Source organism: Salvelinus namaycush, chromosome 41 (genome assembly GCF_016432855.1).
Source record: "Salvelinus namaycush isolate Seneca chromosome 41, SaNama_1.0, whole genome shotgun sequence".
Lineage (NCBI taxonomy): Eukaryota > Metazoa > Chordata > Actinopteri > Salmoniformes > Salmonidae > Salvelinus > Salvelinus namaycush.
This window is the reverse complement of record NC_052347.1, coordinates 4126851-4138629: the sequence shown is the minus strand read 5'-3', so window position 1 is coordinate 4138629 and position 11779 is coordinate 4126851. Positions and strand designations below refer to the sequence as shown.

At 47.0% G+C, this 11779-nt stretch overlaps 1 protein-coding gene across 1 annotated transcript; it reads left to right on the top strand.

The window, feature by feature from the left end:
- Positions 1-3245: 3245 nt before the first annotated feature.
- Positions 3246-10118, top strand: LOC120034334 (WAS/WASL-interacting protein family member 2-like). Its single transcript, XM_038980853.1, has 8 exons — positions 3246-3447; positions 4234-4357; positions 5372-5504; positions 5774-5884; positions 6454-7137; positions 7520-7717; positions 7839-7940; positions 8102-10118. Exons 2-8 carry the CDS (start codon positions 4298-4300, stop codon positions 8140-8142), a joined length of 1329 nt encoding a protein of 442 aa, XP_038836781.1. The 5' UTR covers positions 3246-3447; positions 4234-4297; the 3' UTR covers positions 8143-10118.
- The last annotated feature ends 1661 nt before the right edge of the window (positions 10119-11779 follow it).

Below are 11779 nucleotides of genomic sequence, written 5' to 3'. Positions count from 1 at the left end.
GCTAGCTTCTGAAGGGGGTTCCGGTTCTAAAGTATAAAAAATAGCAGATCCATACCACATTGGGTGAGGCGGGTAGCAGGAGAGTATGTTGTAGATGGAAAATGAGATTAAAAATATAAAAAAGATATACATGGATAGAGGACTCATCTTTATATCTGTGCCATTATAGCGTCGGTGACAGCATGGGCTGCACCATTGAGGCAACAACAACCCATAGGAATCCCCACCCAGTTGACTACTATGACTACTTTAAAATAGCGGAAGCATGGTGGAAGCCCTCAATGACGCTGGCCATGTAAATATGGCCTTCTGGCCATTAGAGGCCTCTATCATTCTCTGTAAAGTGACGTGTTCTGACGATACAGACCTCAAGGCTCATGGTACGTGTAGTTATTTTGTGCTCTTTGTGCCAGAAAGTGACTGTTTGAATGTTAAATGACGAGACAGAGGCATTGATGCGAGTAACCAGTCTTGTTCAGTACATTACAATACATCCGGGTATCTCAAGCACACCGGTAAAACACAGGAGTTGCAGTAATTAACATTTACCAACAGATGGCATCACTGTGCCATCTTACACCCATAACATCTTCCCTTTAATAAAATAGGACAGGAGGTGTCAATTCACTAACAAAACAAACCTAGTAATAAATTCCAACATGAACAGTTTTTTTTTTTTTTTTTCAGGTAACAACAACACATTTTGATATTCTCTTCACTTTTATCTCTGTCTGTCAACAATCCCTGATGGGAAACCTACAGATTAAGTATTTTTGGTGGCTGGGACAGACGCCCGCAGCGTGAAAAGACAGGGGGCTTGTCTGCGAGGACTGCGGGTTCCCGCACAGGCGTGTCACCTGACTGTCTAAGGGGAGTATTGATGGGCGAGGGAGCAGCCAACCTGTGATCCCCTGGCTCTTCGCCCAGTGCCTCAGGCCCCATGTGACTTGCTGGGGTTCCGTCTTTTGTCATGCGACCCCTTTGACCATCAGGGTTCTGAGTAGGTGCTGGCTCAGCAATCCGAAGGTCAACCCTGTTACGACGGTACAGTGATCCATTCACTTCGACCAAGTAGGAGCGTGGTGCCACTTTCTGTACACAGAATCCGAGTCTCCAGAGGCCCGTCCGGTCCCCTGGTAGTGGCTTCATTTGCACCGTTTCACCCACCCTGAGCTCAGGTAAGTCTTTTGCTGATTTGTCGTAGATGAACTTGGAGACATGTCTTCTGTGACGTAGCTTCACCAGCACGTCTGGGCCGGGCTGCTATCCATGCCTTCTGTCGGGGTATTGCGCCACTGCAGGATTGCTTTCCAGGCATCTTTTCCCTCTCGCAGAGCCTTTTGCAGAGGTTCTTTGCGATTTTTACTGCGGACTCCGCCTTCCCATTAGCTTTTGGGTATCGTGGTGATGAAGTGACGTGCTCAAATTCCCATTCTGCAGCTAATTTTCGGAACTCAACTCCGGAGAATTGGGGTCCATTGTCTGAAATGACCCTATCTGGCTGGCCATAGCGGGCAAACTGAGCCTTGCAGCGTTTGATCGTTGTCTCTGTTGAGAGGTCGAGGAGGAGGTCAATCTCCCAAAAGTCTGAGTAATGATCGACTACCAGCAGAAAGTCTTTGCCACTGTGCTGGAAGAGATCTAGACTTACTATCTGCCAGGGGCGCATCGGTAGCTCGTGGGACATCATCGTCTCTCTCTGTTGCTCAATGGCATATTCATTGCAGATTGTGCATTTACTGACATAGTCTTTGATTTCACTCTGCATTCCTGGCCAATACAGTGTGTCACGTGCTTGTCTGTAACAGGCCTCACCTCCTATGTGACTTGAGTGCACGCGCACTAACATCTCAGTGCGCAGAGACCGGGGAATAATGACTCTCTGACCCTTGAATATTACTCTGTTTTGAACACTGAGCTCCTCTTTGACTGGCCAATATTCTCTGACGGCTAAAGCAGTTTCTTCTTTGCAGTCGGGCCAGCCCATCAGAATCACAGACCTCAATGCCTGGAGTTGCTCGTCCCTGTCTGTGTGCTGTCTGATTTCTATAAGGCGCTGGTCCGTAACATTGAGGTAGTCAGCCTGGTTGATGTGTTCAACATCCACTTGCTCTGTTTGTAAGCTGCACACTGCGTGTTGTTCATGCATGGAGCGTGTGTGAGTGCCTGATGCAGTAGCCCTGCTGAGTGTGTCACTCACATACATCTCTGGCCCTGGCTTATACACCACCTTGAGGTTGTAGTTTTGTAGGGCCAGTAGCATGCTCTGCAGTCGTTTCGGGGCATTCAGAAGAGGCTTGCTGAATATAGCAATAAGGGGCTTGTGATCTGTCTCTGCGGTAATATTGTCGTGCCCATACAGGTAGTGGTGGAAGCGTTGGCATGCAAACACAATGCTGAGGCACTCCTTCTCTATCTGGGCATAGTTCTGCTCTGTTGGGGTGAGTGCCCTAGAGGCAAATGCCACAGGCTGGCCCTCCTGCATGAGGCAACAGCCAAGTCCATACTGGCTTGAGTCACTGAATCCTGACAGGTTTTGACACATTGTAGTATCGCAGTACAGGTGTCTGGGTGACCAGTTGTTTTATTCCCTCACCGCTGCGTCATGTTTTGGGAGCCAATGCCAGATGGTGTCCTTGTCCATGAGCCTCCTTAGTGGCTCACACACTTCAGAGAGCCGCGGTAGGAACTTGGCCAGGTAGGTGACGAATCCGACGAAGCGCTGCACTCCCTTCACGTCAGATGGGTGGGGCATTTTCAAGACAGCCTTCACTTTTTCAGGATCCGCCTTCAATCTGGTGGAGGACAAGATGTGCCCATGAAAGCGGACCTCTGGCACTTTAAACTGAAGCTTTTTTATGCTTAGCCTTAGCTTGACCTGTCTGCATCTGACCATCAGGGCCAAGTAATTAACATTTACCAACAGATGGCATCACTGTGCCATCTTACACCCATAACAGTGACGGTAAAAACATGACTTCTCAAGACAGAGTTTGAAACATTCTTAACCAATGGGCACTACATCAACATATGCTAATATTTATCACAACGGGTGATTGTATTGAGAATTCACTTCCTGGAACATTGGTGCCCTATTGCCCCCTCCCTGCCCTAGAAAGATGTTACGTTTCTGGGGGCTCCCCCTCCGCTGGGCGGGGGCAATAGGTAGACCAGGGTGGCCCCGCCCCGACTCGAATAAAATAGGGAGTGGGGTGTCTCGCTTTCTTTACCATCTCTGGAAATCTTCCGTCTGCACACTTCCATCTTCTCTGCTTCAGCAATTCTCTGCTGCAAGTGAAGGGACGTGTGCGTGAATGCAGGAGTGAAATATCAATGGCCGGCTTGAAACTTATTAATACACTTGAGATGAAGGAACTACCGAGAACGAAGAAACTAATATGAGTTAAAACGTCAAATATCAAACGAATGGGCTGCTAAGGATCTCCAGTAAGTTGCATTCTGAAGCAATCTAGCTAGCAACTCGCCTAATTAAGCTAACTTGCAAAGGTTGCCAACTCTGGCAAGCTAACCCAGGTAGTTAGCTCGCTACTGATCCTGTAGTTAGCTAACATGACAGCCATGAACATTAGCCAAACTTGATAGCCATGATGAGTTCGCGCCATGTACGATATAGCTGAGATTCATAGCGAACGTTACGTTTGTTAGGATGTATTGTAGACATACTTTATTACAAGATGGCTAGCTAGTTGAGCTGTTATGTATGGAGTTAGCTTATCCTTTTGCTGAAGTGCCGCCGCAATGGCTTCAAGTTTGTATGCTAACTGGTTAGCTAGCTAACGTTAATTTGTCAGTTTGCTACCTAACGTTAGTCAACCAATTAATTGGCTAATCTGACCTAGCTACCGATGACCAGGTTTATTTGGAGACGTCACACTATTGGATGTCTTAACGCTATCTACAGTCGGCTCATTTCCATTACACAGCAGCACTGACTAAACGTTAGCTCTCTGCTAGCATTACTAGCTAGCTAGATAGGCCAACTTGCTAACGAAGTGAAGACGTCATCAGTAACGTCACATGAGACCAGTATGTTAACGTTTATTAGATGGCTAGCTACGTGGTTTAAAATATATAGTTTATTGCAAGGAAAACAATCAAATCAAAGTGAACCACTTCTACTTAGCTAACTATACTAGTTGACAAATTCATGCTAGATAAGACTCAAAAATGTCACTAGATGACTCTGAAACATGTTTTTCTGCGTTATTGCAGGGGGTGACTGAGTTTGTGTATCTGAGACCTCAGGCCATCCACAAGACTTGTTGAGCGGGTCAGGATGCCCATTCCTCCCCCTCCACCCCCTGGAGGCCCCCCTCCACCCCCAACCTTCAGCCAGGTAAGAAATTATTCAAGTATGCGAAGTGTCACCTGGAGGCAAAATGTTTCCTGTGGAACTGTGTGGATCTAATAGTGAACTGTATCTGTCAAACAAATGATAGGGACACATTTAATAGTATGAGCCATGATGTAGGCCTAGCGCCAGTGTAGTTTACATGAATTAGTTGTAACCAACTTGACAACTCTGATCCCTTTTTCACTGGTATTGTGAAGCTGAATTTTGACCTTTTTCAGAGTGCACACTACTGAAATCTGAAATAAGCTCTCCTCGTGGCCTGTGATTGTAGGTGCTATCCTTTCCCTGCCAAGCACAATCAGAGGTTGTATCTCAAATGGCACCCTATTCGCTGTAATAGTGCACTGCTTTTGACCAGGGCCCATAGGGCTCTGGTCAAAAGTAGTGCACTATTTAATGAATAGGGTGCCATTCGGGACGTACCAGAGCGCTTCTGGTGATTAGCGCAGCTCGCTCATGTAATCATCCTCAAAAAAAATTACACATGAAGTAATTCACATAATGAGCAGTGGACCGACCAGGCCTCTGCAGACGGGGCTGCATAACGATATGGATTTATGCAATGGACAACTAATTAATGACTTGATGTAAAGGACTCACAAAATATAAATCTTATAAAAATGTATTGTGCTGTAGCCACTCAAGGACACGTTCTACCCGGCTAATTCTTACACCAACTGTGACATGGCTTTCTGCAAGCTGTTACCTGTCAGGCTATGTATAATCTCTGCTAGTTACACCAAGTCTATGGGCCAACTGGCCCCTCCCCATCCCAATTTCAAAAGACTCCTGTGAAATCGTGATTTGTCCAAAGCACCCAAACTAATGCTGCTCGTTATCATACACATCCCATTGTATCATGACAGATCTACTGTACCGTTTTATGTAGTCTGTCCATGAGAAATTAGGTTATGTAATCAGGTCTGTTCTACGGTAACATAAAGTGTGCAATGCTGAGCTAACTAGAGGACACGCTCTCTTCCCCTCCCCTTGCAGGCCAACACCACCCCACCTAAGCTCAACCGAGATGAGGCCAAAGGCAGAGGAGCCCTGCTCGGTGACATCCACAAAGGGGCCAAGCTGAAGAAGGTCGGCGTGGTAAATGACAGGAGCGCACCCATCTTAGAAAGTAAGGCCACAGCGCACCGCTAAGGTTCACCCTTGTCTCAGATCTACTATTCTGGTGGTGTTCTACTGACTAATCTGATTGGATGGAAGTAAGAAGCACAGAACTGATGATGCTAGGGTACTGCATGGAGCACACACTCTGGGGGGGGGGGGGGGGGGGGTCAATGCTTATTTCACAGGAGTGGAATGGGAGACCATGAGGGTAATTATACATATAATAGGTTACTATTGTAATGCATGTCATTTAACCTTGTTTTCTTCCTTGTCCAGAGCCTAAAGGAGATGGTGTTAGTAATGTAGATGGAGGAGGCTCGTCAGGGGTCATTCAGCCGATGGGTGGTCTTTTCCAGGCAGGTGTGCCTAAATTGCGACCAGTCGGAGGCAAGTATTTAATATCTTAACTGTTTTTACAAATGGTGTCTCTTACAAAGATTTCCAAAAACAATCTGGACCGCTGAATGAGTGGTCTGTCAAACTTGTATTGAAGAAGAAGGTTTAGCACAGCAATGTAATTCCCTTCCATTACATTTATCGCTGACAAGTTTGGGAGCGAGCTTCTTTGTCAAAGCACGATTGCAATTGGTTGAAAAATGAGCACTGGTCTTTTGACTGCTTAGACGGGGCAGAAGGTCAGGTTTCAGTGTTGTCAGCGGGCAGGGCTGTAATAGATCTGACGGGCATGGCTGAAGGAGATTTTCTGATTCACAATAATGAGTTCCCTAACCTGCACGTCTGCGTTAGTCTTAGATTTCATCATATGAAAGGCCTTACCCTCTGTCAGGGAGAAAATATTAGAAAAATGGATTATGATGAATAAAACAACCAACAACAATACATTTCTGTTCTGTAGTAACTCTGGACTGAAATGTCCTAATGTTTCTCTGTTCATGTATAAATTCATCTTCATATTTATAAATTGCTGATTACTTTTTTTTTTTTTTTTGGTGCAGATGGTTCGGTTGGCAGGTCAGCCCTGACGCCTCCTGGCGGGCGCCCTGCTGCTCCTCGTCCCCCCGGACCCCCTGTTCGCCAGGACAACACAGACTGCTCAGCCCTACAGGCCTCTCCCCCGGAGCACTCCCGATCCCAGAGGCCCTCCCTCCCCGACCTCTCCCGCCCCCTCAGCGGAGGCAGCCCTAACAGTGGCATGAAGCACAGCTCCTCCGCCCCTCCACCTCCTCCCCCTTTCTCTCGCCGGGGCAACGCACCCCCTGCCCCGACTCAGAAGGCGCCACCACCCCCCCCCTCCTACAACCGGGAGAAGCCCCTCCCTCCCACGCCAGGACAGAGGGGGACTTCCCCGGTGCCGACCCGCAACAGTGCCCCTCCACCCCCTTCTCCCAACAACAACCGGCGGCCCCTGACGTCAGGGGGCTCCTCTGCATCCTCCTCTTCCTCCTCTCTGGGTCCTCCACCTCCCCCGTACCGCCAGCCCATAACCAACGGCCCCTCCAGCCCGGTTAACGAAGCCGCCCCGGAGCTACCTCAGAGACACAACTCCCTCAGCAAGAAGCCGTCGCCCGGACCTGGACACACTCCAACCCGTGGGCAAGCGCCACCCCCGCCTCCCTCCCCCTCCCCGCCAGGCGGCCGCCCACCCCCTCCAGTCCGTGAGCCACCCGGTAGAGGAGCAGGTATGTTGCTACTAGTGCTCTCCTTGTTCCTCTACCTGTAATGGAGCTGGGTTGGGGCCAGTCCCATTTCAAGTCCATTAAGTTCTAAATATTTTTCTCACTGTGCTGTCACAATTCTTGTTTTGCCTCGATCTCCTCTTGTCAATCACCTACCATAATGTGAGGCGAGGAGAGGTGATTGTTTATTAGTGTAAACATTTTAAACGAGTGTAGAAGAAGTAGTGTGGCAAGGCGTGGCGCTACAGTCAGGAAGGTGGCGTGTCTTGACAGGCCTACAGTGTTTTTCTAGCGTTCCTGTCTTGCTGCTGTTTTGTAATGACTGATGGTTAGCCAGTGTGGCTGCTCTATTAGTCCTTAATGACCGTACCGTTTGTCTGTACAGCTCCACCCCCGCCTGGGTCGACTCAACGAAACGGTGGTCGGGATGCCCCCCCTCCACCACCCCCCTACAGAGGTAGCCCTTCAGAGCCTCATAGCCGTGGCAAGCCCCCCCCTCCTCCCTCCCGTACCCCTGCCGGACCCCCGCCCCCTCCCCCACCTATCCGCAATGGACACACCTCCATTTCCCGCTCCTTCGTAGGTGAGTCGTCTTCCCCATACTGCATCACCTGACCTCAAATTTGTTTTCCCTCTACATTGACTAACAAAATGAGAGTTGGTTATTGGAATGTATAATCTTCCTAACCTTCTCTCCCTTACAGATGACTTTGAGTCCAAGTATTCTTTCCACCCTCTGGATGACTTCCCTGCTCCAGAGGAGTACCGGCACGTCACCAAGATCTACCCCAGCAAAGCCAACAGAGGTGAGGGCTCACTTATCAGTGTGACGCAACATGCCAATAAGTAACGTACACACAGATTTTCTGGTGCAGAGTAAAAAAATTTACATGAAAGGAATATCAATATTTTCCCCGTAGGCATATAGTTTATTGTAACCGCTTTTTATTGTTTTGACTTTTGGCAGTGATGAGGGGAGCTCCTCCTGCACCACCTGTGGGAAGGTGAACACTGAGACTACGTGACTTCTAGTGTACAGGAGACAAGGGACACACACACACACACACACACACACACAACTTTCTCACATGGAACCTACAGCATATAACATATACATGCTTCTCATTTGACAACATTTCACTTAAGCTCCATAACCATTCACTCACTCGCTCGCCCTTAAATTGCCCAGGAATTTTTTTCTATGGCAGTCTCACTCCATTTGGAGGTGGAGTTTGGCAGCTTACTTATGCCATTCCCAGCCTGTGTCCGTGTGGGTGAACTTGCCCTGTTTTATCACAAAGGCATAGTGTTTCCAGGCTCGTGTGTGGATGGGGAACACTTTGACACCGGTATGAAAGACATTCATCTCCATACCACGTCAGAGTATGCACTGTGATGAGCCCACATCACCATGAAACGGGAGAACACCAGTCAGTCGTCTACCTGTAAGAAGAAACCAGTGACTCTACAGCCTGGTCCTAACAGCAGTGACTCTACAGCCTGGTCCTAACAGCAGTGACTCTACAGCCTGGTCCTAACAGCAGTGACTCTACAGCCTGGTTCTATGTGTCTAAAGGTGATTGACATTTGGGGACCACTGTACCTCTTGCTGATGGAGGGAACTGCAGCTGTTTGAAAGTTCTCTCAGGTATATGGTTTGTGGAACAGAACTGGAGAAGACGATAAGAGGTTCTTTCCAAAAGTGCCAACTGAGTCGGAACTGAACAGCTCATATCTTCCCCCCCCCCCCCCCCCCCCCCCCCATCCTGTCTCCCTGCTGCAAGGCTGTCATGGGGTTCTCTTATGACTGGTTGGAATGATGGCCTGACAAAAGCAATAGTTCCATTTGTTCTCGGTGATGGTTGGCAGTAATCAACACCTGTGACAATCGTTGGTTTGTGGGAGAAGTCATCCTGTTGAGAATGATATTGCACATGTATGGGATCTTGGCAGCAAGGAATCTCTCCCTCCCTTCTCTGCGCATGTTGTTTTTCTTTTTCAGTGTCTTGTCTTGACAAAATGCATGAGAGTGAGCTTGTTAGTTGTCCTAAATGCAAAGCAGAATGTTATTATGCCTTTTAACACTAGTCTGGGTCACTGAAACCATTTCCCAACTAACTCATATGAACACTACAACCCTCACTAGCTTAAAAATGACAGAGCTTTTCAAATGCATCGCATGTTACAGGATGCTGCACCATTACATTGACACTAAAATACTTAACCTGAACCCAGGCAATGAGTCAGAAGCAGTCCAAGAGTTTATTGTTCAAAATTGATGGGGGAGGGGAATTATGTTGAGGGTTAAGTAAATGGATGCTTTCAAATACAAACCTTATCCTGTTGATTTCATATGTTGATACCCACAATAGCCACTTGGTGGCAGTATTTTATGTTTTTCCATAGGGAGACGTGGGAGTTACATGCTTGTGATGCAGTACCCCTTCAATTTGTAATAAATAAAATAAAAACAGTTGTGTATTATGGATTTGGCCAGTGTTGAGCGAGAGGGCAGATCTGTGTCTGTGTACCAATTTTGAGCTCTACTGCTGAAGGTTGAATGGACAAACTAGTGATTTAACAGCCATGTTGTTCATCTCAGTCATAGTTGTCTACATTCTGTCTTTGAAAGAAATCTCCTTGATTTCCAGAATAACATTTATGTAATGTAGTCCCTACATTTTCTTTGCTTAATGCACTTGACCACAAGCCTGAAACAAATGCACATTGTTACACAAGGGAGTGAAACTTAAAGGCCGGTACTTGTGATTGATTCCTATTGTTTATGTGTTGTCGGGTTAGTCTTATTCCTCATTGTAAAACGGCCCTGCACCGTGACAGAACCCCCTTGAACCGTCACTCGCTGTTCTCTTTTTATTTCAACCCTTTGCTGGTCTTTTGCCTTATTATAAAGCATTCGCTGTAAGTCAATTCTGGATTTGTAAAAAAAAAAAAAAAAAAAAAAAGCAAAGCTAAGTCATTAAGTGTATACACCTCATGGGTAATACGGTAGTCATAGCTATTCTACTTTTTAATATGTATAAAGCTTGTAATATAGTGAATAAAACTGGGATAGATAACGGCAGGCTTTTGTCAGAAACCAGTGACTAACTGTTAGTATTTACATATGTCTTTCTCTTGCCTTCTGTCGTTATTTAGATATTCCCTCTCTGTGTCAGAGGGCCTGTGTTGCCATTATAACAGGAGCAGTATGCACTCACATTGAGAGAACCTCCTTGTTCATGTCTTCTCATCCCTCCATTTCATACTTAGCTTAATCCAGGCCCTGTTTCCTTCTGTACATTTCACCCTTTTGTGTCAGACACGTTGTACCAAATCAATTAAAATGTCACTGATGGAAACCTGTCAACTTTTCCTGTCTCTGTCCAGTCCCTTGTCTGTTATTAGTGACATTATGCAATAATGTGCCACAGGCTTTGGTTAAAAGGATAGTTCACCCACATTACACAATTACATTTGTTTTCTTTAAGGGGGTAGATTGATGGAAGCTACAATGTAATTGCATAATTTAAAGAATGTTTCTTTTTATGTTCCCCAAATTGGTGTAAACTAATAGACAATAACACTTAGCTTTAACACTATATACACAAGTATGTGGAGATCCCGTCTAATTAGTGGCTTCGGCTATTTCAGCCACACCTAATATCGAGCGCACAGCCATGCAATCTCCAGACAAACATTAGCAGTAGAATGGCATACTGAAGACCTCATAGGATGCCACCTTTCTGCCCTGCTAGAGCTGCCACGGTCAACTAAGCTCTGTTATTGTGAAGTCGAAATGTCTAGGAGCAACAACGGCTCACCTGAGAACTGGTAGGCCACACAAGCTCACAGAACGGGACTGCCAAGTGCTGAAGCGCATAAAAGTCTACTCGGTTGCAACTCTCACTACCGAGTTCCAAACTGCCTCTGGAAGTAACGTCAGCACAAGAACTATCTGTTGGGAACATTGCTGAGGAGCCACACACAAGCCTAAGATCACCATGCGCAATGCCAAGCGTCGGCTGGAGTGGTGTAAAGCTCACCACCAATGGACTCTGGAGCAGTGGAAACACGTTCTCTGGTGTGATGAAGCACGTTTCATCTGGCTGTCCGATGGACAAATCTGGGTTTGGCAGATGCCAGGAGAACGCTACCTGCACCAATGCATAGTGCCAACTAAAGTTTGGTGGAGGAGAAATAATGGTCTGTGGCTGTTTTTCATGGTTCAGGCTAGGCCCCTTAGTTCCAGTGAAGGGAAATCTTAACACTGTGCTTCTAACTTTGTGGCAACAGTTTGGGGAAGGCCCTTAACCTTTTCAGCATGACAATGCCCCCGTGCACAAAGCGAGGTCCATACAGAAATGGTTTGTTGAGATCGGTGTGGAAGAACTTGGCTGGCCTGCACAGAGCCCTGACCTCAACCCAATCGAACACCTTTGGGATCAATTGGAACGCAGACTGCGAGCCAAGCCTAATCGCCCAACATCAATGCCTGACCTCACTAATGCTCTTGTGGCTGAATGGAAGCAAGTCCCCACAGCACGGTTCCAACATCCAGTGGAAAATCTTCTCAGAAGAGTGGAGGCAAAGGAGGCTCGACTTCATATTAATGCCAATGATTTTGGAATGAGATGTTCGACAA

Bases quoted from the DNA above. Each gene is read 5' to 3' on its own strand.
- LOC120034334 (XM_038980853.1), top strand. From the start codon at position 4,298: ATGCCCATTCCTCCCCCTCCACCCCCTGGAGGCCCCCCTCCACCCCCA. The intron at 5,505-5,773 runs GTAAGGCCACAG...TTCCTTGTCCAG, and splicing joins GAGCGCACCCATCTTAGAAA to AGCCTAAAGGAGATGGTGTT. The intron at 7,941-8,101 runs GTGAGGGCTCAC...GACTTTTGGCAG, and splicing joins CCCCAGCAAAGCCAACAGAG to TGATGAGGGGAGCTCCTCCT.